The 23,751-nt window shown below is 35.1% G+C and overlaps 2 protein-coding genes across 8 annotated transcripts in view; one reads left to right on the forward strand and one right to left on the reverse strand.

The window, feature by feature from the left end:
* Positions 1-8,699: 8,699 nt before the first annotated feature.
* On the forward strand, positions 8,700-16,018 carry LOC128989719 (acyl-CoA Delta12-desaturase-like). Its single transcript, XM_054411733.1, has 6 exons — positions 8,700-8,715; positions 11,064-11,248; positions 12,064-12,194; positions 12,867-13,072; positions 13,603-13,788; positions 14,542-16,018. Exons 2-6 carry the CDS (start codon positions 11,074-11,076, stop codon positions 14,849-14,851), a joined length of 1,008 nt encoding a protein of 335 aa, XP_054267708.1. The 5' UTR covers positions 8,700-8,715; positions 11,064-11,073; the 3' UTR covers positions 14,852-16,018.
* Positions 16,019-16,264: 246 nt separating this feature from the next.
* Positions 16,265-23,751, reverse strand: part of LOC128988350 (protein held out wings-like) — an 88,806-nt gene continuing 81,319 nt past the window's right edge. For 3 of the 7 annotated variants that reach the window (XM_054409569.1, XM_054409568.1, XM_054409567.1), the window contains exon 7: positions 20,229-23,078. Coding sequence is in view for 5 of the 7 variants with exons in the window: in XM_054409567.1 (XP_054265542.1) it covers positions 23,026-23,078 (53 nt within the window). In the remaining 2 variants the exon portion in view is untranslated. Of the gene's footprint in view, positions 19,651-20,228; positions 23,079-23,751 lie in introns of those variants that run through there. The other 4 variants (XM_054409565.1, XM_054409563.1, XM_054409564.1 and 1 more) reach the window with 3 other exon arrangements.

Genomic DNA, 23,751 nt, shown 5'->3' on the forward strand with positions numbered 1-23,751 from the left:
TAGTAGTCGGGAAAATCGGGAAAGTCGGGAATTAGTATTGAATTTCAAAATAGTCTTGAAAAGTCGGGATTTAGTCTTAAATTTGATTTCAAAGTCGGGAATTTTTATGATTTTGCCGCGATCGCCGTCTTCCGTTTACGTAACCGCGATAGCCAATGATGATAGTCCTCACGACCTCGGGAAATGTTCATGATTTTGTCGCGATCGCGGACGACGGCGATGACGTTTCCGTGACCGCGGGAGATGACGATGAAGTTTCCGTGACCGCGGGAGACGACGATGATGTCTACACGGCCGCTGGAAATGTTCACGATTTTGCCGTGATCGCGGACGTCGACGATAACGTTTCCGTGACCGCGGGAGACGACGATGTTGTCTACAGGGCCGCGGGAAATGTTCATGATTTTGCCGCGATAGTGGACGACGACGATGACGTTTCCGAAACCACGGGAGACGACGATGACCTTTCCGTGACCGCTGGGGACGACGATAACGTTACCGTGACCACGGGAGACGACGATGACGTTTCCGTGACCACAGGAGATGATGATGATGTTTCCGTGACCGCGGAAGATGACGATGATATCTGCTCGGCCGCGGGAAATGTTCATAATTTTGTCGCGATCGACGACGATGACGTTTCCGTGACCGCGGGAGACAACGATGGTGTCTACACGGCCGCGGTAAATATTCATAATTTTGCCGTGATCGCGGACGTCTACGATAACGTTTCCGTGACCGCGGGAGATGACGGTGATGTCTAAACAGCCGCGGAAAATGTTCATGATTTTGCCACGATCCCGGACGACGACGATGACGTTTCCGTGACCGCGGGAGATGACGATGACGTTTCCGTGACCGCGGGAGATGACGATGACGTTTCCGTGACCGCGGGAGATGACGATGACGTTTCCGTGACCGCGGGAGATGACGGTGATGTCTAAACAGCCGCGGGAAACGTTCATGATTTTTCCGCGATCCCGGACAACGACGATGACATTTCCGTGACCGCGGGAGACGACGATGATGTCTACACGGCAGCGGGAAATTTTTATGATTTTGCCGCGATCGAGGACGACGGCGATGACGTTTCCGTGTCCGCGGGAGATGACGATGATGTCTACACGGCATCGGGAAGTGTTCATGATTTGGCCGCGATCGAGGACGAAGGCGATGACGTTTTTGTGACCGCGGGAGATGACGATGACGTTTCCGTGACCGCGGGAGATGACGATGACGTTTCCGTGACCGCGGGAGATGACGATGACGTTTCCGTGACCACGGGAGTCGACGATGATATCTGCTCGGCCGCGGGAAATATTCATGATTTTATCGCGATCGCGGACGACGACGATTACGTTTCTGTGGCCGCGGGACGTGACGATGGAGTTTCCGTGACCGCAGGAGACGACGATGATGTATACACGGCCGCGGGAAGTGTTTATGATTTTGCCGTGATCGCGGACGACGACAATCACGTTTCTGTAACCGCTGCAGTCAATGATGATGTCTAAACGTATGGTGCGCAGAAGATTTCATGATAAAAAAAACCAAATTTGCTAGTTAGATTGTTTTATTGCTGCATTATTTCTTTACTTGAAAACACCACACTATCATAATACTACTTTATGACAAAGACAAAGAGTTGGTGTAGTATTATTTAGAAAATTTGGTTAGAAATAGCTATAAAAATTGGTATTGGTATCAAGAATCGAGAATCGATACATTTTGGTATCAACACCCACTAATTGTGGAAAAAACTAGTCTTGAAAAATCTGGAATTAGTCTTGAAAAGTCTGGAATTAGTCTTGAATTTTATAATGGAAATAAACTAGACACCCTGTAAAATACCCACCTAGGTTGCTGTTTCAAAAGTATTGATAATGATAATCATAGTGGAACATTGATTGCCAAATCCTTCAAAACGTGTCGCTAAACAAGTTGTTTCCTTACACTGGCACCTGTAGTTGGTGAAAAGGGTTCATAGAAAGTGCCTTGCTATTAACCAAGCATTTTAAGCTCTGCAGTTATTAGCGATGTTTTTCTAACAATAGTAGAAACCTTAACAATTTTCATCTACCTCACTTTGTACAGCTGGAGTGTGCAAATTCAAATAAGAAATTTAACCTGTTTTAAAGGATGCAAACATTAACTGTCTCTTTACTCTTTGATAACAAAATAGAACTTAATATTTTCTAAGGACATAAAATAATGTCCACAATATGGTTGTCATGTGGGTTACAGAGGGTTTCTATTACGGGTAAAATAACTTATTGTGTTTATTTTTCAGGCTCCAGTTACCCAGTGTAACTTGTGTAGTAGATAGTATTGGCCAGTTTTACTTGTTACTTGCCTGTCTAAGACTGCAACGTCAACCACAACATGTCAAAGATTATTGAACAGATTTCATTTAAGCTTCCTTAATTGTATTGTAATTCATTCACTTTGGGTAATGGCCGTGGAACAGTTTAGATGATTACTATCCAATTTTTCAGCCTCGATGTAAGGCTGAATGGGAAGATCTTAAAGGGAATTGACTTCTGCATAGTGAAGTTTCATGTGGTATTTGCAGGCTGAAGTTGTAGGTTGTAGGTGGGGTGGGTGTCGGGCTTTCCACGAACCTGTTATCTCCACTGCACATTTCTGGGGATGAGGGAAATCCTAACTCCCATCTCACCAGATAGAATCTACAACATCTCCCTGCAAAATGCAAACACCACTTTATAGTTTAAGATTTCACTGTGCAGGAGTCAAGTCTGCCAACATGGAATAGTGATGATGAGACATGGCCATTTTCAGAGGACCACAACTAAAATAACAAATATTGTATGATTAAAGACATTTTCCTCGAGTTACCTAACAATGTACATGTTCTCTCACTGATTTGAGAAAGCAAAGTGGCCAATTCGCTCATCAGTGAGACAATGTTAACATTGTCTCACTCTAATTACTTTCTCTCACTCCAGATTTGCAACGTGAAGGCATGAAATAGTGAGTGCGTAACATGTAGACAAGGTCGTATGCACGCGAAATACGTTGGCAGCACTGGCTGTAAATCAGCTGGTCAGCTGTTGTACTGTTGTTGATCTTGTTGATCATTAAATGTCATATTAAAAGTTCACTTCTGTGTAAAAATATGTCACGTTTCTTTACTAATTTATTTGTTTTATTGTAACTGTAGGAAAAATATAATGTGCAGCTCGAGTGCAAAGTGCAATTGACTCACTCGAGAGAAATCCTTACTCACGAGCCATTAGTTGCACAAATAACTATTTCCTTGCCAGTGAAAAAAGTGTTTAAAATAGATGTGTCTTTTTGCAGTGGTAAAAAGTTTACTCATGTTAATCTCAAACGTTTATAAAAGAAAATGTTATGAAACCAAAGGAGTCGATCAATAAAGCCAGTTTGTGTTATCGTGCTGGTCTAGGACTGTAACGGTGAAATCCTGGTTTCAAATACTATCAATAACTGATTTTAATTTACCATGTGATAATGCTGAGATTTATTAGCTTAGAACTTGAAAATCTTCCTCTGCTAAAACATGTTGTGGTAGCGTAAAAGCCTTGTATGTATTGCCTTCTAAATGTGATCACTAAAGTGTAGTTTAGCGTTAATATTTTTATGCAAAACATATATTGTATTCTTGATAGTTATATGTGTACGTACTGGGATACCACAGATTCTGGGAACAATAACTGTACCTTCATGTTTCTAGCTGTAGATGTTAACAATAATTATTGTTATATTTCAAAGTGTGCATTTTGCAATTAAGTCAATAGTTTCACTGGCGTAAATCATATTAGCAGTTTAACAAGTGCTACAATATGAATCTTTATCATTACTTTCACAGATTAAACATTCTCCCTTGCAAGTTTATTATCCTTGTGGAGAAACTAAAGATAAAAAAAATATTATTTTATGAAAGTGTTTATGTAGAGTTGTTTACTATTTGTTTATTGTTGTTTAATACAGTATACTTCTCATCAGGGCACTCCAACGTTCCCAATCTGAATCATCCAAACATTTTCAAAGTTTATAATAAGATGAGAATTTTCCTTTGACTATTTGAAGTCAATGGTATTTTTCCTTTTCATTCTTATATTACATATTACATCACCCTTGTATGAAGATGCCAACCGGTTTTATATTTGTAATATCTAACAATGTATATGAAAATACAGTATTATTATAAAATGAACTGTGGAGAATGAGAATATTTAGGACCTGTCCACTTTACAAAGATTATATGAAAGATTTACTTTTGTTCTGTTCGCTATCGTTAGTACTTACTAACCTACCTGTAACTATGTGATATTTAGATTTTTATAGAGATTTACTCGTGGTATCCCTGCTTATGTCTGCTTTGCTTAAAGTGCTGCTATGACTGGATAATGTGCTTACTCATGTACTTACGCAGCTTTCAGTACAACTAGTTTGTTAATGAAGAAGACTATGATTTTTGTGATTTTACTTAAGTGAATTAATTTTCGTCATGAGTTGCCTATTTTAAATCAATTATGTTCCTAGGGCTTGTATTAAATTACCTCTATACGATTGTGGATAGTACATAAGATATTTCTGTGTTTACCACTTGTTAATTCATAGAACATAAAACTGCAACATGAATAACATGTCTGTAACTAGAACATTGATGCTGGTTATTTACTAATGATTCATAAAACATTTCAGTGTTTAAATTACTGCAAGATTAATAATATGCCAAATATTTCTTGGATACCAACTTTTTACTTTTACTTCCAATTTAACGAGATCACTGCTACCAGTCTCATTTTAATGGAGATTTTCTACTTTGTCAATTATTTTATTATAAAATCAGTTTTGTACTGAAGTATTTATTACGTCAATTATTTATAACTCTTAGCTTGGATGAAAAGTTAAACTAGTGATGTGTTGAAATAACTGTTCTTAAGAATTTGAACAGGTTTAAATAGTTCGATAGCTGGGTGGATAGAGTGCTTGCCTGGTAGTTAAAAGGTCCCCGGTTCAATCCTGAGAAAAGTCAGTAGCTTTTTGATTATAGAAATAGGAAACAGTTGGTAATTCCATTGCTATTGACAATTCAAGTATAGCCCACTACAGAAAGATTCACATTTAATTTGAACACATCATTAGTTTGACTGAAATGGATATATGTTTTATATTAGCCTTTTATTAAAATGTAATACATCTTTTATATTAAAAAACTTTTGCAAAACTTTTAACAGCTGGCCTGACCATACTACTGGACCAAATTACACACGGGTTGTGCCAAAAGAAAGCTTATCGGTCCTATATGTGCAAGTTTTATTTGTATTTTGAAAATGACTATGTTAACGGGGTCAAAAATGGAAATTAAACTTTTCTTTTGGAGATTTAACGTGGGGCTAATTCTATATATTAATAGACTAGCATGTTTATTGAAAACTTTTTCTCAGCTCCTGTGCATCACAGGGAAAATCTACACATACTGCTAGAAAGATATTTGCCTGTAGATGTGAAGAATCCCTTTATAAATTAAAAATAGGCTAAAAAATTACCGTAGCACAAAAAATGAATTTAAAATTAAAAAAATAACATGGGTTTTATGGGTTGCCATGTTGGTGACAAAATTACAACAAAATATAAACAGAAAAACTAAAAACAAATGGAAGAAATTCCAATTACATGTTTTATTTACAGCTTGGGGTGAAATTAGAGAAGTTTGCACAATACATACTTTTGGTCGTGTTTTCGACCACTGGGCGAGCTCTAGTTTATATTCTAAAACATATTGAACTGTTGAAATTTCTACCATCCATTGTTTATGGTAAAGTTAATTTTCACCCAACATATTATAGTTATTTAATTTCCTCCCTTCTCTCCCCCCCCCCCCTACCAAAATTTAAGGAAGTGGACGCTTAATTAACAAAGGCATTTTCACTTTTGATTTGTGTTTTTGTTTTGTTAGAAACTAACAATTTTCACTTTATTGATGTTAGAACTTTGTTGTTGTTTTTACTTTTATATGCACTACATGTTATGTGTTACACTACATTAAAATAGTGGATTTCCTTATTAACATAAAGTATTAACTGTTAGTGTTTTGTAGATATAATACCAACAAGACTTATTTTATAGAGGTTTCATTGCCTTTTTCACCTTGGTAAAGAATTCCTTATTTTGCCTCTTCCACTTTGAGGCTCAGTTTTAATTTTATGCTGTGAGAGATTTTGTAAAGTTTATTTATTTTTGTATAGCTTTATTCTTAATTGAGTTTTACTATTACAAACAGATGTATTCATCATTGTCTGTTGTGAGTAATAAAGTGTGTGTTCTCTAATAAATTGTTTTTATTTTCCTCTCTATTTTATGGGTTTTGTTTTACATTTACAGAGTAGTTTATTAGACTCAGATGTGTAACTATTTGCATTGCATTTTAACATATACTAGTGTAGTGTTGAAATCGAACAATTGCTAAGTAATGAGTTGGTACATTAAAACGGAGTAAATTTGACATAAATAACTTTCACAATAATTTTTTATTAATTTATCAGGTTCGACTTATTAAAATTAAGTATCTTCTGGAAGTACTCGCTCTGTCAATTAAAGCTCTTTCTAAACAATATTTAGGCTAATGTAAATATTTTGTACCTTTTCGCAAGCTGAACTTGTTCATTAATGTTTTACAAAATTAGTTTTTAGCTCTCCAAAGGAATTTTCCTGCCTTGCAGAAACATAAAGTTGTCAATGTAAATTCAGGAAAGGTAAATATCCAGCTGGTAATATTCAACCCTTGCTATGAACTGACCCTGGACTTTATTGGTGTCATCAAGCTGAAATTACCAATTATTGAGTTATTTGAATATAGAATGGCAACATTTTATCTTATTGATTCAAAAACTTTGGGTATCAGAGTTTGTTGCGTAAACGGTGTGAACACTGTTCCCTGTGGACATTAAGTCCTTGTGAAAACTGTTGCATAACAATTTTTGTCTATGAAACGAGAAAGACTGTCAAACAGACTTGGACTTGGACTCTATCTTTGGATTTTACATGGCTCAACAAAATCTTACCGCTCAAAATTCCAACGGATTGTGCTTTTGTAAATTACCGACCACTGTTATTACCAAGCAAAACAGAAAAGAACAACTTATTGTAAACAGAGGCACCTTTTATATTATATATTTTAGTACGGTATTGAAAAACAAAAGAAAAAATTATTTTATTGACAGCAGCCTATCTTGCCAAAGGCTCATTCTGCTATGTTCCATTTGATAAAAAAAATGGCTACAGCTGATCCTTAACACAAACCTCTTCCTACATAATTTGTTCACAAGTCAATGGTGAGTTCCACATGAACCTTCACAAGTTACCATAGTCAACAGTAAGTTCAACCTAAACTGAACACAAGTCAATAGTAAGTTCAACATGATTTGTTTACAAGTAAATAGTATGTTCATCATAAACTGTTATCAAGTCAATGGTAAGTTCAACATAATTTGTTCACAAGTCAATGGTTGAGTTCCACATGAACCTTCCCAAGTTACCATAGTCAACAGTAAGTTCAACCTAAACTGAACACAAGTCAAAAGTAAGTTCAACATGATTTGTTTACAAGTAAATAGTATGTTAATCATAAACTGTTATCAAGTCAATGGTAAGTTCAACTTAATTTGTTCACAAGTCAATGGTGAGTTCCACATGAACCTTCACAAGTTACCATAGTCAACAGTAAGTTCAACCATTAATAGTCAAAGGTTCAACCTAAACTGAACACAAGTCAATAGTAAGTTCAACATGGTTTGTTCACAAGTCAATGGTCACAAGTTACCCTAGTCAATAGTAAGTTTAACCTAAACTGAAAACAAGTCAATAGAAAGTTCAACATAAACTGTTCACAAGACTATGGTAAGTTCAACATGAACTGTTCACAAGTCAATAGTAAGTTCAACATGAACTGTTCACAAGTCAATGGTAAGTTCAACACGATTTATTCACAAGTCAATAGTAAGTTCTGCATACACTGTTATCAAGTCAATGGTAAGTTCAACATGAACCTTCACAAGTTACCCTATAGTCAATAGTAAGTTCAACCTAAACTGAACACAAGTCAATAGTAAGTTCAACATGGTTTGTTCACAAGTCAATGGTCACACCCTAGTCAATAGCAAGTTCATCATAAACTATTCACAAGTCAATGGTTGGTAAGTTCAACATGATTTGTTAACAAGTCAATCGTAAGTTCAGCATACACTGTTATCAAGTCAATGGTAAGTTCAACATGAACCTTCACAAGTTACCCTAGTCAATAGTAAGTTCAACATAAACTGTTCACAAGTCAATATAAAGTTCATAAACTGTTCACAAGTCTATGGTAAGTTGAAGTTCAACATGATTTGTTCACAAGTCAATGGTGAGTTCAACATGATTTGTTCACAAGTCAATGGTGAGTTCAACATGATTTGTTCACAAGACAACGGTGAGCTCAACATGAACGTTTAACGGTTCACAAGTCACCCTAAGTTGGTTCTAAAAGTCAATGGTAAGTTCAACATGAACTGTTCACAAGTTACCCTATGTTGGTTAATATTGAGGACGCAAGCTTGTCTACTACAAGAGACAACAATAGTTGTCAGTCAACGGTATGCGACCCCTGGCTTCATTTGGAAGTCTGATTTTTGTTCTTCCTTTACATTGGCCATTTGGTGTTCATACATCGACACAAACGCAGCTCAGGTGGGTAGGCTTTTGATTATTAATAAAAAAAACTTAGAAACACTTAATTCAAGCATACATAATATATGTAAACTTGTGTCAATAAATACTACAAACAATAAATATGATTAAAACATTAAAATATAATTTTTACACTACTTATAGAAATCTATTTAGTTCAATAAGCATTAAGGTGTTTTAATTTTTCTTAAATTTAATTGCCTTTATTTAATGATTTTAGGTAATCTGTAAGCACTCGTTTTGTGATAAAATTCTTGTGGTTTGCTAATTTCAGATGTTTCTGTGCCTAATGTTAGAAGTGTGCCTGCACCCCACTAAATTTTCATTGGCCATGTTCACTTTCACATACAATATACATTTGTATATATAAATTTTCAAAAGTTACATACCAAGTTCATTATTTTCTTTCAAATCAATAATAGTGAGAATAGCATACTAAAAATTCTCTATATATAACACTCACATTAAACAAAATATTTTGTTAAGAAAACAAATTATATATTTTTCTAAGAAGAAAATGATGAATTAATTGTCTAAAAAATTAGTGCTCAATCAATTTCCTACATGAAAACCCTCGATGTAATTGAACAAATTCATTAATTCAGTCAGAGTTCAAGCACCTCAAGGAGATCCGAAAATAGATTTTTCAAATATACACTACCTGAAATTGAGTAATTTATCTTTAAACTCTAGTCAAAGTATTCGGGACCAACTAAGAAATATCTTTTTTTAGGATGATAAATAGGTACTGTAAGTGAAATTAGGAAATGTAATTGGTCAAGAAGTATTTGTTGTGAAAGCATGTTTAATTTGCTACTACAATGTATCATTGACTACAATAGCTGAACATATTGAAAGTCATCTAATGTATATTCAAGAGTTTTGGCTACTTAGCTCAGCAACCACATGCATTGCTCTTCAAAATTTAGCCATATTTTAAAATCAAAGTGTAAATTTTTAACATTTTGGAAACTTTTAAATTTAATTCTATAGATTTGGGCCCCTTTTTATTTATGAGCTTAGAATTTTAACTATAAAATTAAAGTATGCATCTTAGTGAAAATGAGCAAGAAATGTATTTTCTTTATATATTTATATATTTTCTTTATATTATATTTGATAAGAACTGTTATTTATTACTGAGTGCAATCCTATTTTGGAAAATATCCATTTGGGTTCATTTGTTGACCAAACAGGAATTTAAAGGATGAACGTATAACCACATAGTATAGTTGATAGGTAAAGTTGTGTTTATACCTAAGTCTTCCACTAAGTTTTCCACTAGCTGCGGCAATTAGTTCCTTTTTCTACAAAATACAACAACTTTTTCTCCTGATCTTCACCGACACTCTGCAGGAATCTAAAATTTATTGGAAGAGTAGTGGAGGGACAGAAAAAGTTGCTGTATTTTGTAGAAAAAGCAACTAATTGCCCCAACTAGTAAAAATCTTAGTAGAAAACTTTGGTGTTCACACGGCTTAAGATCAAAGAAAGATGACAACTAAAAGAGGAAGATTTGTTGCTACATGCATTGTGCAAGCAACTTGTAGAAAACTAGGGGAGAGCTGTTCCCCCTCCATACGCCCCAGAAGCGATCTCAGGTGTTTTCCACTTGTTGCTCTAAATTAGAGAAGAACAGCTTGAAGTTTTCCACAAAAAAATTTCCACAAGTTACTCTAACTTTTAAAAGCAACTTTTACTTTTAAACTTTTAGTTATAAACTTTGCTGAAAACGTGCCTTCAGAAGGATTTAGTTGAAGTTATTGGGCTGTTCTTAAAATTTGTCCAATAGTTATAGTTAAGGCCCTCTGTCTTGGAGTCCAAGGTTCAAATCCTGCTAATTATCTGAAAATATAACCTACATTAAGCTGTTTGAACCATGTGCTTTTTAGACCAGGAGACCACCTCAGTCAGGTCTGATGTGCAGTATGTAGTCCAACCATGTCTTTAGCAAATTAGGTGGGAGAGGCCCAAGTACACTTGACAGCTAAGATGGATTATCTGTGTAAATCTCACCTCAAATGAGGCATTTTATTAATTTTTGCTTTACTAATTTGACTAGTGTCTAGAGCCCCCCCCCCCCCCAAATACCCTTTTGAAAATAACTTTGATTTTTATGTTCATGAGATGATGAAAATAATGATCCTGTGTTTAGCCTCTACTCCTACCCCGTACAACTGGTCATTATCTGGTTAAAATTAGTTAAAATTTCTTACTGACAGAAAAGTATTCAAGACTACATATTATATTGAAACACTTACAAAGCATAATTTTAAATTTTAGTTCGCAGAACTACCTGTGTTAGCAGCTAATTTCAGTTAAGTCTAAAGGAAACAAATGTCGTATAGGTACCTCAAGATGAGTGGGGAGGTACTGAGTGAGACTGAACCCTCGTGTTCCAAGGATACTGTGAAGCCTATACAGAGGGAGACTAACTGGCCAGTTGTGCTGTTCTACATTTACCTACATACCTCCGCCATCTACGCTACCCTGCTCATCTTTACACAGGCTAGCTTCTACACCACTATCTTCTGTAAGTGGCAAACCAGTAAAAACTATATTAACGAGAGTTATGCAATGAACGCTAAACCTTACAAGTAAACTTTTCATCTCATATGTTAGTAAACTAAGGCATTTTTAAATGAGTGATTGGAGGATGTAAACCTTATTTCTAAGCACCCTAGTTTTGCACTCTTTATTTTATGCCTCAGAGTGGAATTCTGAATGGGATGGTCCCCGCAGGAATTCTCCTTAGGAAGGGCAATCCAGAATCTTTGTTTTGGGTTTGGAGGAAAATTCCCACTTCCACAAATAATTCAATTTTAAATTATTTGACATCATTGCTGGTTCTTTTAAAGCCAAAATTGTCTATAAAAACTTTGAAACATACATATTTATCACTCAATCGCTTTAAAATTTTACAGATCATAGTGAATTAGATTTTGATTTTCTCAAGAGAGGGAATGGCCTCTTCTGCCCCCCTGTGGCCGCCTATGCCACAAAGTTAATCAAACTTGAGAAACTTGATGAACTACAGCACTATCTCTAACTTACCAAGGATTAAAGAGTGCTTTATTCCTCATCAAAATCTGTGTCGTAAAGTAAATGGTATGTAGTCTACTCAGACTATCCAGCTTCCTGCATCCTATGTCCTCTTGGTCGGTTCTTTACTTTAGATAACCATTCACCTGTGGCCATTCATGGGATCAGTGTGAGTTGCCTTCTGTATAATCCCAGAGTATGGGCAAATATTTGAGACAGAGAGGAGAAAGGGCTGAACTTGAAGCATCACCCACCTCCTTCTAAGCATTTTTCATGTGAGATTCGTGTTGTCATCACTTGTTGCAGCTGCCCTGCTAATGTTCCTCGGCACCCTGAGCATCACTATCGGTTGTCACAGACTCTGGGCACATAACACATACAAAGCTGTCTGGCCATTGAGACTGCTGCTAGTGATAGCACACACACTCTGCTGTCATGTAAGTGTTGTGTTGTATAATTCATGATAGCAAGTAAGAGATCACAAGAAACATTTTGGTGCTTAAAACCTATCAAACGAATCAATTCAAATTTATTTGATTGCCCTTAAAATGTGATGCTAGATTGCTGCTATTATTGAAAAAGGATATTTTTTTTGGTTTTTTTTTCAGTGGGACGCTAGGCATGAGCTCGGATTTGTTTTCACATTACTTCAGGCTGTAGGGGTTACGGCAATATCACTACAAAAAAGATAGTGGGAGCCGGAATTGTTTTCACATTACTTCAGGCTGTAGGGGTTACGGCAATATCATTACAAAAAAATAGTGGAACAAAATATTAATATAATTTATGAATCTGACCAATCAAGTTAAATGATACTATAAATGTTTGTCTTTTGAATTAGTTAGCTTAAAAATGGTTTAAATAGAGACGCAACAATTCATCACGCTCACCCTTTAAACCCTAGCTTATTTTTTATCCAAGCTCATGGTAGAAAAGCCCTGACTGAATAACTAGCTAATCTTAGTAGATAGTATAACAAAGTTAAACAATGTACGTCAATCCACTCTACAGTCATCCTTACAGTCATATTTTGGTTACAACACGCCCGATTATACGTCATGTTAGTTATTGGTACGGATAATTTGTTGTAATTTGCAATGTTTCCGCAGGGGACAGTGTATGATTGGGTGAAGGAGCACAGAGCACATCACAAGCTGAGGGATACGGAGTTGGACAAGTTTGACTACAAGAAGGGCTTCATGTTTGCACATCTGCTGTCCCATTGTAACAACACTGACTCCAGGATCACTAGAGAGGAGGACAAAATTGACATGAGCGACATTGAACAGGACAACATGGTTATGTACCAGAAGAGGTAAATATTCCTAGTTTACGCTTCACTGACATCACCTATTTTGTAGCTCCTGCCTCCCAAGTGTGCTGTGCTGAAAATCCTCTTCTATACTCTCTGAGTAATAAAGGAAGCACAGATTAGCGATTTAAAAAAAATATATATTTTTTAAGAGATTTGTAGCCTCTTTCAACCTTGCTTTCCTGTTAACATAGGTCTCGGGCCTGTGGTGGAACATATCCAGTAAAGCAAGGAGTGAGCCAATATAGAACAAGGCTAAACTGTACTGATAACATGTATTTATTGGCAGGTAACAGTATCCGACCAGGCACCAGAATCAGAATCAGACTGAGCCACTGACTCACCAAAAATAAACTATTTAATTTATTTTTTTTAAATTAGCAAACGTAAACAAATTTATCTAACTAAATAAAAATATCGCCAATTTAAGGCAGGTAACTCTTTTCATTTGAGGATCACTGAATAGAACATTATTCTTGAATTTTAATATGCTCAAAATATTTGTACGTTTGTCTTGCCTATCCATAACCTAGGTTGTACTGGATCGTGATGCCCATTGTCGGGCTCCTGCTGCCTATCAACGCTCCAGTAGAGTATTGGGGAGAGAGTATTCTAGTATCAGTGTTTGTGGTGGGGATGTTACGTATAGCAGTACTGTGGCATGCATCGTGGCTAGTCAACTCTGCCAACATACTTTGGGGCTTGGACCCTGTCGACAGGTAAATCACAATACTTTTTGCTGTTGGTTTTATAAGTGATAAACTTTGTGAGCTCCAGGGATTCATGCTTATTTTATTAATGTTCCCTTTCTTCTGAGCACAAAAATCTAATTCCGTTTAAATAAATTCTTAATGGACACATTAAGGATGAGAAAAAATAAGTGGTAAAAGGTCTGGTATGTGCATTTTATAATGAGTCCACTTATGTCAGTTTTTACCCGAGCCACCATGTATTTTAGGCGATGTTCTTTCACCAAGCTCTTTCACCACAGGCAGTAACTCCTCATGAGCTGCACACCAGCCATATTTGCTGAGTTATACCATTGACTATTATCGTAATGAAGTTGTATCAATAATCAAAGGTTATACTAGCATAGGCGTTTGTAAGTGTAAGTTTGGATATGTATTCTTGTGTGATGTATATCAGCCTTTGGAGCTCAATAGTTATAATAATAAATATAATTTCAGTCAGAAACTACTGTGTAATGTCAGGATTTCATATCCCCTCGGTTGAGGCTGCACCTTAAAATTGTGGGTGGTATGTTTTTATCATGATAATGATAATGCCATTAAGACATTACCTCCAGCTACACTGGGTATGAAATCCTATGGACAATAATTTAATTGTTTACTGGTGTTGGTAAATGTTTGCAATGATCTTTTAAACAAGAAATGTGAACACCAACCATAAACTTATTTACCAACTACCAAAAATGGATTTTAAACAAATAGTTCTTTATTCTTATTTTGCAGGAAATCCGGTGACACGACACTTGTGTTTTTTGTCAACAAGTCACTGTGGCCGCAATACCATTACCTGCTGCCATGGGACTACAAGTCTGGAGAGTATGGGACGTACGGCTCGGGTGTGTCTACGGCAGTGATACGGGTGGCGGCTGCTCTGGGGGCGGCTTACGACCTCACCACCTGCTCCAGCGACGGCATCAAGAAGGCTCTGACAGCTGCGAGTACCACTGGGCGACCTGTTATAGAATGTCTGGACGAGAATAGAAGCACCTCTACTCTGACCGAAATACTCGACTTTAAACTACACTCAGCGTAGAAGGCAATCTTCAGGTCTGGGATGGAGATGTACTCACTGGATCAGTAATGTCTACTTATATAACTGATGATAAAAGATTGAACAAGTTTTAAAATATTAGCAAATTATTTAGGAAGATTTTATCAGTTTTGAATAATTTTGTACTTGTCATGGGCGGATCCACGGCGGTAATAAATAAAACACTATAAATTAATAAGTAGACATGGCATGGTTTATATTTTACTCTATGTCATGCCTTCTGATTGCCCAAAAAATCAAACATTCAATCCCCCTAGGCCCTAACCCACAGTTGGTTGTAGCTCTTAAACGATTTGAAAGCAGCCCCTCCTTTTTAAAAGGATGGATTCGCCCGTGTCACTCGTAAAAACAAGATTTTTTTTATTGAAACAAATGAGTGCAATTTAAAAAAAATTGACTTATTTTTCCACAAAAGGTGTTATTGCATGATTATTTAAAGATTTTGTTTCTGTCTTAAGCATTTGATCAACTTTTAAGCTTGTTGAGCTATTTAATCATTGTACACTGTTTGTGAAAGTTTTGTTTTAGCTTCAAAAAAATTCCAGTAATTATAAAGGCATTTACTTTAATTTGTAAATAATAATGGATCACATGAATTCAGTATTTATCTACTGATAAAAACGAATAAATGTTAACTTAAATTACCTGTAATTCAAAATTGGCTAAAATATGTTTCTGCAAGTTACAAGTAATGGTATAATTCATGTTTTTCTCTTGAACTGATTCTAATAATAGAAAAGTTGTGGGATTTTTTTAACGGGTTTTGAAATAATAACAAGAAGAATGAAGGATAGGACAACACTCATGTTCAAGAATGTGTAAATTTAAATTTAATAAAAATCAGAATTTGTTCAGTAGTTACTGGTTTCAAAAATAGAATACAAATTTGTCAAAACTTACTTATTTATTCAAAAACAATTTCAAAGATTGAATCTACACTTAAGCTTTATAATCATTAATTGTCTAGGTTTAAGGTTGTATTGTTTTGAGTTAAGTAGTTTGACACAACATTAATTTATTTCTAGATTGTGATTATTTCATTTGTAAATATTTCATTTCTTGTAATTGTTTGAGTGTTAGTAGTATCAGTTAGTTATATAACTATGTAAATGGTGTATTTTTGGTAACAATAAAATTAAATACTTTACAGTTTTATTCTTATTCATTAGTAAGTATAGTACCAAATGTCACGTTTATTGCTAAAGTTTCTTGACGTTGTCATCGTCATGGGTGGGTTTGAACATCTCTAACTCTTTGAATTCCATGAATTTTTCAGTGCTTAAACTATGTATATTTTAATCATGTTTTCCCTCATTGGTAAGAAAAAAAATACAGTTGAAAAAAATCATAATGTACAGTAGGTACATAAGGTTAAGGATGAATAAAAACAGGAGATGATTGGTAAATATTTATTTAAAACATCGATTTAACCGCCTGTAAAGAACGATTTGGCTGAGTATATACAAGCCACGAGACGAGGCATAACGATATTGCAATGGCACTTGTAACTGGGTACAAAACTGCTGGGTCTCAGCTTATTACTAAACTAACCTACAAACCAGACTTACGATAAATTCACTTGTACTCGATAAAACTATAAAAAATATATTTGTACGTCTTCAGTTTAAATATGCGCTCTAGGCACTATGTTTAGTTATTTTTTCCCCTAACCACCTGCTTTACCTCTTTCATAAGCAGCTAAAATAAAAACATGTTAATTTCTTAGAAAACCAAAAACCTTAAATGAACCTTGAAAAAGAATACACATCTGGACTTTTAACAGGTGTTGATTTAGCTTGAGCTAGAATCACAGAAATTTTCAGAGCAACAAACAAAAAAACTTATCTATCTAGGTTAGTTATGAGAAAAATTATGACAGCTTTTTAACAGATAAAAATCAAGTTGGTAAAAACAGAAAAGACAGTCTTGAATTAAGGCATTATTAAGAAAAATATGATTATGTAGGTTCTTGATTACTTAAGAAATCAAAGAAAACCAAAGCAGCCTTGGAAAACGTGTAATTTTTGCAACTCTATTTAGGATGAAATCCTGTTCAGAAAAAAATCTGTTTATCAAAAATAGGGTTTTCGAAATAGATTCTCAATGGTGTTTTGCATGCAAAAAACAACACGGAGGCTGAGACCCAAGCTAGTAAACGAAAAGAACATATTTTTCTAACCTAACTCAAAACATTTCAATTACAACATCAATATAATGAATATCAAAAAAACTAAATAAACATTACAAATACGAACTAATAAATAAATGTACTAATGTTTAACTAAAACGTAACCTCTAGAATGATAAAATCTCAAGAATAAGTAACAATAGAGAGCAAAGATGATAATGGGGCGCCGGATTCTCTCGCAAGCACCGAAACCCTCATTGCACAATGGCCCCGACGTATCCTTCTAAGCATTGGCAAAACACAAACCGTACAACAGAAAAGGAAACAGTAGGTTTTTACTTTGGCATTATCATTGTTTCATTTTGTTGTTTCATTACTTTTCGTCTGATATAACAATCACCTGAAATTACTTCTACCATATTAGATCCAAGACATCCCAAGGTGGATCAGCTGTAGCCTAGTTTTGATTCAAATAACTGCTAAATGAGTCACTCACCTAGTGCACTGCTGTCTAAATTATATTTATTCTCCTAGTTTTTCGTACTATGTTAGTTGATAATATAGTTTAGAATAAGTTGTCTTCTCAGTTCAGATTAGTTAAAAGTTTGTGTTCACATCAGAAATCAATAATTGACAGCAAGTTGAAAAGTGAAAACTCAATTCAATTACATTCACTTTATTCTAAAATTGGCTACAACTATATTATGGGAATGGAATGTCTAGTTATATTCATAGTCAACGTTTCTACTAAATGTACAACGTTTTAAAAATTTCTCACTGAGCAACTCATTTTAAGATGGATTAAAAAGAAAATCTTTTCCTCTGATTAGAGGAATTTAATTTGCCACACTTTAATGTTTTTATCTGTAAGTTTAATGTATTTTTTTCTATTTTAACTACCTACTTGTTGTAGAATCGGTTTTGCCAATGTGAAGACGTAATCTAATGTGAAGATTTTTTTAGATTAATTAATTGGCAATGGACACCAAAATAGTCCCATTGATGCAGCACATAGGTAAAATAGTGTACATTTAAATGTCTACATCGATGCTTTACTACTGCCTGATGATGTATGATTTATTTATTTCACCCGTTCCAGAACTTAAATCACTAACGAACAAACTCTAACCAAAATCCGTATAAAATCACAAAAACTTTCCTGGCTCAAGAACCATTAATATACACCACCACATTTTGCGTGTAAAACAATCTGCAGATATAGCTAAGGCGATGGGTCTATTTTGGTATCCATGGTCAATACGTTTGACTTTGATTAGAAATCTTTAACAATAATATATAACATTTAATAGTTTTAGTTAAACTATTTCTCAAGAGTGCTGGCCTTGTGGATAACGTTCTCTAACAACTAAGACTCATGTCAGTGATGAAATCTGTCTTGTTTTAACAAGACTAAGAAACACAAATAGAAATATCAAAATGCTATTTACAGAACAACTATGTTGAGATTTTAAATAATTTCAGATCTTCATGGTTCAAAAGAGAAGTATTGCCACACTTTGAAAGGACGGAATACTTTAATAATAAGAAAATCCGTATAAAATATATTATGTAAATCAATTTTTTCTCAAAAATAGGAGTTACAAAAATAAAATATAACTTTTTACACTCTTTTCTCAGATAGTCAAATAGAAAAACCTATGTTAACAAAATAATGTTAAACCATAATTAATAATTTTTTGTTATAAATTGAACTACTTAATCGTGTTGGTTGCATGATTGCACTCATTAAGTGTGGCGTAGCTGCCTAGAAGCCTAAAGCTAAGTACTTGACACACAATAAACACTATGGCTTACAACAAAAACCTCAACGCTCTAAATGCTGCCATAATTCCTAAGATTTGATTTTAAATTATATAAAGCTAGTATTTTAGATAGTTAATAATATTTACAAATCTGGCATCTTCAGAATCGTCAGCTTAGCTTACCAACAACTAACAAGGTTAACAGAAAACAGAAGATCACCATGTAAGTAGCCTTGTTAATACTGGTCGATGTTAAGTCGCTTAACCCACCGACCTTACACAAAAACAATGATAAACCTGTGTTATATTATAAAATCAGATTATGTAATCAGGGATTTAACTTTTCCCAATAAGATAACAAACGTATCTACTAACATTACTTCCAATGATCCTAAGGTTTTTAAACAAAAATTGATAACAGATTCAACTGAAACAACCATAGAGTTATTTGGTGATCGACCTAAATATCATCTAAAGTGTTGATGGCAGCGAGAAATAGATGATTTAAATGAAAACAAACATAAATACTAACAAAAAAGTAACAGGGGATTTAAAGTTTTAGACTCATCAGTCAATTAAGCTCATTTGAAATAGTAAAAATCAAATATACTCCATGAAGTAAAACATTAACTAATCTCATAGAATGTGATCATCGCTTATAGAAATTTGATGGCACATTGCCGAAATAAAATTGTCCTGTTTTGTAGTTGTACCCGTAGATGTCACGAGTACTTATAATTTTTGTTAACTCAACACAATTTAAGTCCAAGAGTAACACTTAATCCTAGAGTAGTTTGGAAGCGTGTTAAGCGACTGGTCGAGGTCGTGGATGGAGTGGAGTGACGTCCGCAAGTTATGGGCGTGCGTTGTTAGCATCTATCACGCCAAGCCTACCGTGGTTAAACAAGAAGAAAACTGTTAGTGACCATATACTGTATTATGTACACTAAGATATGTAAGCCTCCCAGACCAGTGTCATGCAGCCTACACCTCAGTTACGAGGACAGAAACTCAAGTGAGAACACTTTGGTTATTTCAGATTAGGGTCGGTAAAAGTTTACAAAAAATATCTGACAAATGCGTTATGAGATTTTAATGTCGGGCTAGTGACTTTGACTCTACAGGCCAAGCATTGGCGGTTTAGTGTTGGTTAGGTGGGACATGACACTAGTGTGAGAAGTCCGACAAGCAAGGTGGACAACTTGTATCTGCAGAGAACGCCATGCAAACCTGTGTTTGTAAGCTGAGCGGGTTAATAGCCACAACGACAAACCAGTTTGCATGGCACCGGTTAATAAAAGGTAATGAAATGGGATCGGAAGTTTTTTAATGGGTTGAACTAAAAACTGTGCGGTAAGATATTAGATAGTAGTGATATAAAATACCCAAACACCAGCTAAAATTAGAAAGGGTTAGTGCGGCCGTCTCCTCTCGGGATGGACTGGAAGAGGAGTAAAAAATAAAACAATTTAAAGAGCATTTTCTTTTATTGTTTAAATATTTTGTATATTCTCTCGATGGCTCGGCACCACGATATTTACATAATCCAGATTCTTGCAGATACAATATATCTCCTTACGTGTACAGAATACAAAATCGGATCGACAGGGAGAAGAGAAGGAGGACTCGTTGATGCGCGACTGGATTGTTCGCGCTTATAATCTACAGACGGCTACTACATAAGCGTTTAAATAATGCCGACTAAACGAGAACAGACTAGCGTTTGATTACCGAGTCCTCCTTCTCTTCCAAGGGCCAAAATGTTTTGTTACACTCATAAAGCCCTCATGAAATAACAAACGGTAAAGAAGAGAATGCCAAACGAAACGAGAAATCGTAAAAGCATCGCACCCGGACGCTCCCCATTGGGAACAACGAATATCACAGATAAAGGACAATAACTTTTAAACAACGTGATGCGCGGGGGAGAATCGATTACCCGAGAAAATAAAGCTATTTGATTCCGAGGACGACTATACGAACGAGAATAAAATCTACTAAACATGTAACAAAACATCTCAGCTAAATAATATAGTATAAATAATTTAAAAATAAACATTTCACCAACATACAAAATATCGAATATAAAAATGTACAGACAGTGAAACTAACCTTCACTGAGAACGAGTATTATTTCACGAGAGAGCCCCAGCCCTTTGGTACGGATGCTCTCTGATCTGACCCAAATGGCGGCGCTGCTTAGCTACAGCAGCCGCGGCAGCTGCACCTGTCGCAACATCTTTACTGGTAACAATCGGTCACTCCATACATATACAACTATACAGCACTGCATCGGAATTGCATTGTATCTAGAGGGAAGGATTTTAAAACTGTATGTCGTCATTTCTGAAATTGAGATATAATTTTTAATACCATAACAAATAGTTATGATGAAACTGGGTTTCATCAAAACATTACAAAAGATAATATTTTTACATTACTAAAGTTATTGCTAAACAAAAATGGTTGTCTCAAAAACTAAAATTTTTAACAAGGCCGTGTTTCTAAACAAACAAAAGCAAAATAGAATTCAAACTTATCCCTATATATCTCATAGGTATTCAATTCCCTCAAACAATCATGCCGTTCCGATGCAGCATGAAAAACAACAATATACAACAAGTCGATAAAATAATACTTAAAATACTAACATATTCAACATGGAAAGTGGCTAAAGTACCTACAAGTACACAATGATACATAGAATATGATAACTCATAAATATAAAAATGCAACTAGACGTACAAAATGGCCTCTCTACACAGTTGGTCCCTGGCTAGGTTAGTGTTTAGTCAGTTACGGAACACGCAAGCCAAGGAATCGTCAGTCTCGTCAATGTAACGTGGAAATGTTCCTTTTCATTAGTAGGCTAAGACTACAGTTTGTTGGTTGTTCAGTTCAAATCAGCCTTAGGAACAGAATAAAATGCCTTCAAGTCATGGTGAGGTTACGTCTAACGTCTTACTGTCAAACTACGCAAACTAGTTTTGATCTGAAAACACAGCTCTGGTACTTATAGAATTATGGTTGAAGTATTAAATGGCACACGTTACGTTTAGTTGTTAATTTTGTTATACCTTAAATGGAATACGTTGTACTCAAAGTGGACGGCAAAATAAACGGTGTTGAAATTTGAAGTTATTGTGTTACATTATTTGAGGAAAAACATCAGTTGAGGTTAAATAAACTCGATTTTAAAAATAATTTGGTGCTTTTTAGTGACTTCACAATCCACACGGGGATGGTTAATTATTTTAATAACAATGACAAAAAATTTACCTCCCTACTAAGGACACTAATTTTGTTACGGTTATTAAAACAAAAAACAAATTTGTATACAAGTTTTCTCTCAAATAATACAAAGAATACTGTCAAAAATACTTAAATGAGTCAGAAAATATTTGAGATCTATAAAATGTCAACAGAAGGCTGTGTCAAAAAGCAGTCCTATGACTAAAAAAAGCAACGACATTCACAACCATTCATACCATAAAAAACCTGACAGCTAAAAATCGAATAATCGATGCAGAACAACAAAAACACTAAAACCATCTAATTACAACATAACTCGATAGGATATAATCATATATAAAAATACTAAAGCTAAATATATAGTAAACCCTCAATACACATTAATACTTAAGCAGGGCAAAACAGATAATTTAAAGATGTTTCAAATTATCAACAAGGGACTTCAACATGACATGACTCAATGATGAGAATGGTGGTGGAAGAACAATAAATAAAAAAGAGTAAGTGTTGAACTAGATAACGGATTACTTAAAATATTAAGCAATGGTAAACCGCTTTTGTCTTATCAAAATTGCAAAATATTAATACTAATAAAAATCAGAATTTTTTCACAAAAGTTGAAGTTGAAGCTAGTTGAAAGTTGAAGACAGTATTGCACTGACTCTTAGTCAGAGGTCAAACCTGATTCCAAACTGTTTCGTCTTACGTCTTATGTTGTCTATGATTACACTTTTACAAGCTTGATGTTAAAACTTAAAATGATCATTGCAGTCAACAAAAGCTGAAATGTTAAACATTGAACTGATACGCTGAAGTCCCAATCTTACAGATAAGATATAAATATGGTCGGAGGTCGGGCGCATTATCGCTGATCCATCCAGTATCGGTGCCAGTGACTCGGGGGATATATCAAACCCCAGGTACGTCCCACAGCTGCTCTGCAAGACACGTATGAGATGTACGTACAGGCGTACGTACGGACGTACGTACGATAGCTAGGCTAGTAAGGGGGGCTAGCAGAAACATTGCGGGACCAGTCGCAGCGTGTACGCACAATTCACCAGATCTGATACAGTGAAAAATCAACATTAGCCTACCTTACTAGCCTAAACAAACACTTCTTCATTCCTCTCAGTTTTAGGGCTTATCGACTGTTTAAAATTTTGAAATCACTATAAAAACACAGTAGCTTCCCTCTTATTTGGACAGGAGATTAGAAAATGATCTGGCCAGATAAACCGATGTGGTCTAAAACTCATTATGTTTCCAAATCACTACAAAAATAAAAATGTTAGAACAACTAAAGGAGAATTTGATACTGAACAGAAAAGTAAAAGCCTATTCTTTGGAAAAGCTTTCAGCTCATATTTTTTACTAATCTATCAGTTAAAGAACGTCAAAGTTTTGATAACAAAGACTACAGTTGTTAAACCGACGTCCCATTGAAAAGTAGGTACTGTAGCGGTAAGAGGGAAGGCCACTGTAATGGTAGATTATTTTGAATCTTTTACAACAGAATAAAACTTACTGGCAATTGTTTCAATTATTCATATGTGTTGGTGAACTGTGGCAAAATTAACACAAGATTACCAGTTTATACTTTAACCCTCCAGCAGAGACAGGTCATCAAAGTCAAGTTGAAAAATTCATTTTTTAAATAAAGTAGTATTACTTTAAATAATATATTTATAGTTCCCTATAGGAAAATTTATAAAAAGAACAACTTTAAACAAATTAAA

This window comes from Macrosteles quadrilineatus, unplaced genomic scaffold (genome assembly GCF_028750875.1).
Source record: "Macrosteles quadrilineatus isolate MER2022 unplaced genomic scaffold, UCM_ALF_1.0 Scaffold_3__2_contigs__length_128488019, whole genome shotgun sequence".
In the NCBI taxonomy this organism is placed as follows: domain Eukaryota; kingdom Metazoa; phylum Arthropoda; class Insecta; order Hemiptera; family Cicadellidae; genus Macrosteles; species Macrosteles quadrilineatus.

Excerpts from the sequence above, each read along its gene's own strand:
- LOC128989719 (XM_054411733.1), top strand. The coding sequence starts at position 11,074 with ATGAGTGGGGAGGTACTGAGTGAGACTGAACCCTCGTGTTCCAAGGAT. Across the intron at positions 13,073-13,602 it reads ATGGTTATGTACCAGAAGAG|GTTGTACTGGATCGTGATGC; the intron begins GTAAATATTCCT and ends TCCATAACCTAG. Across the intron at positions 13,789-14,541 it reads GGCTTGGACCCTGTCGACAG|GAAATCCGGTGACACGACAC; the intron begins GTAAATCACAAT and ends CTTATTTTGCAG.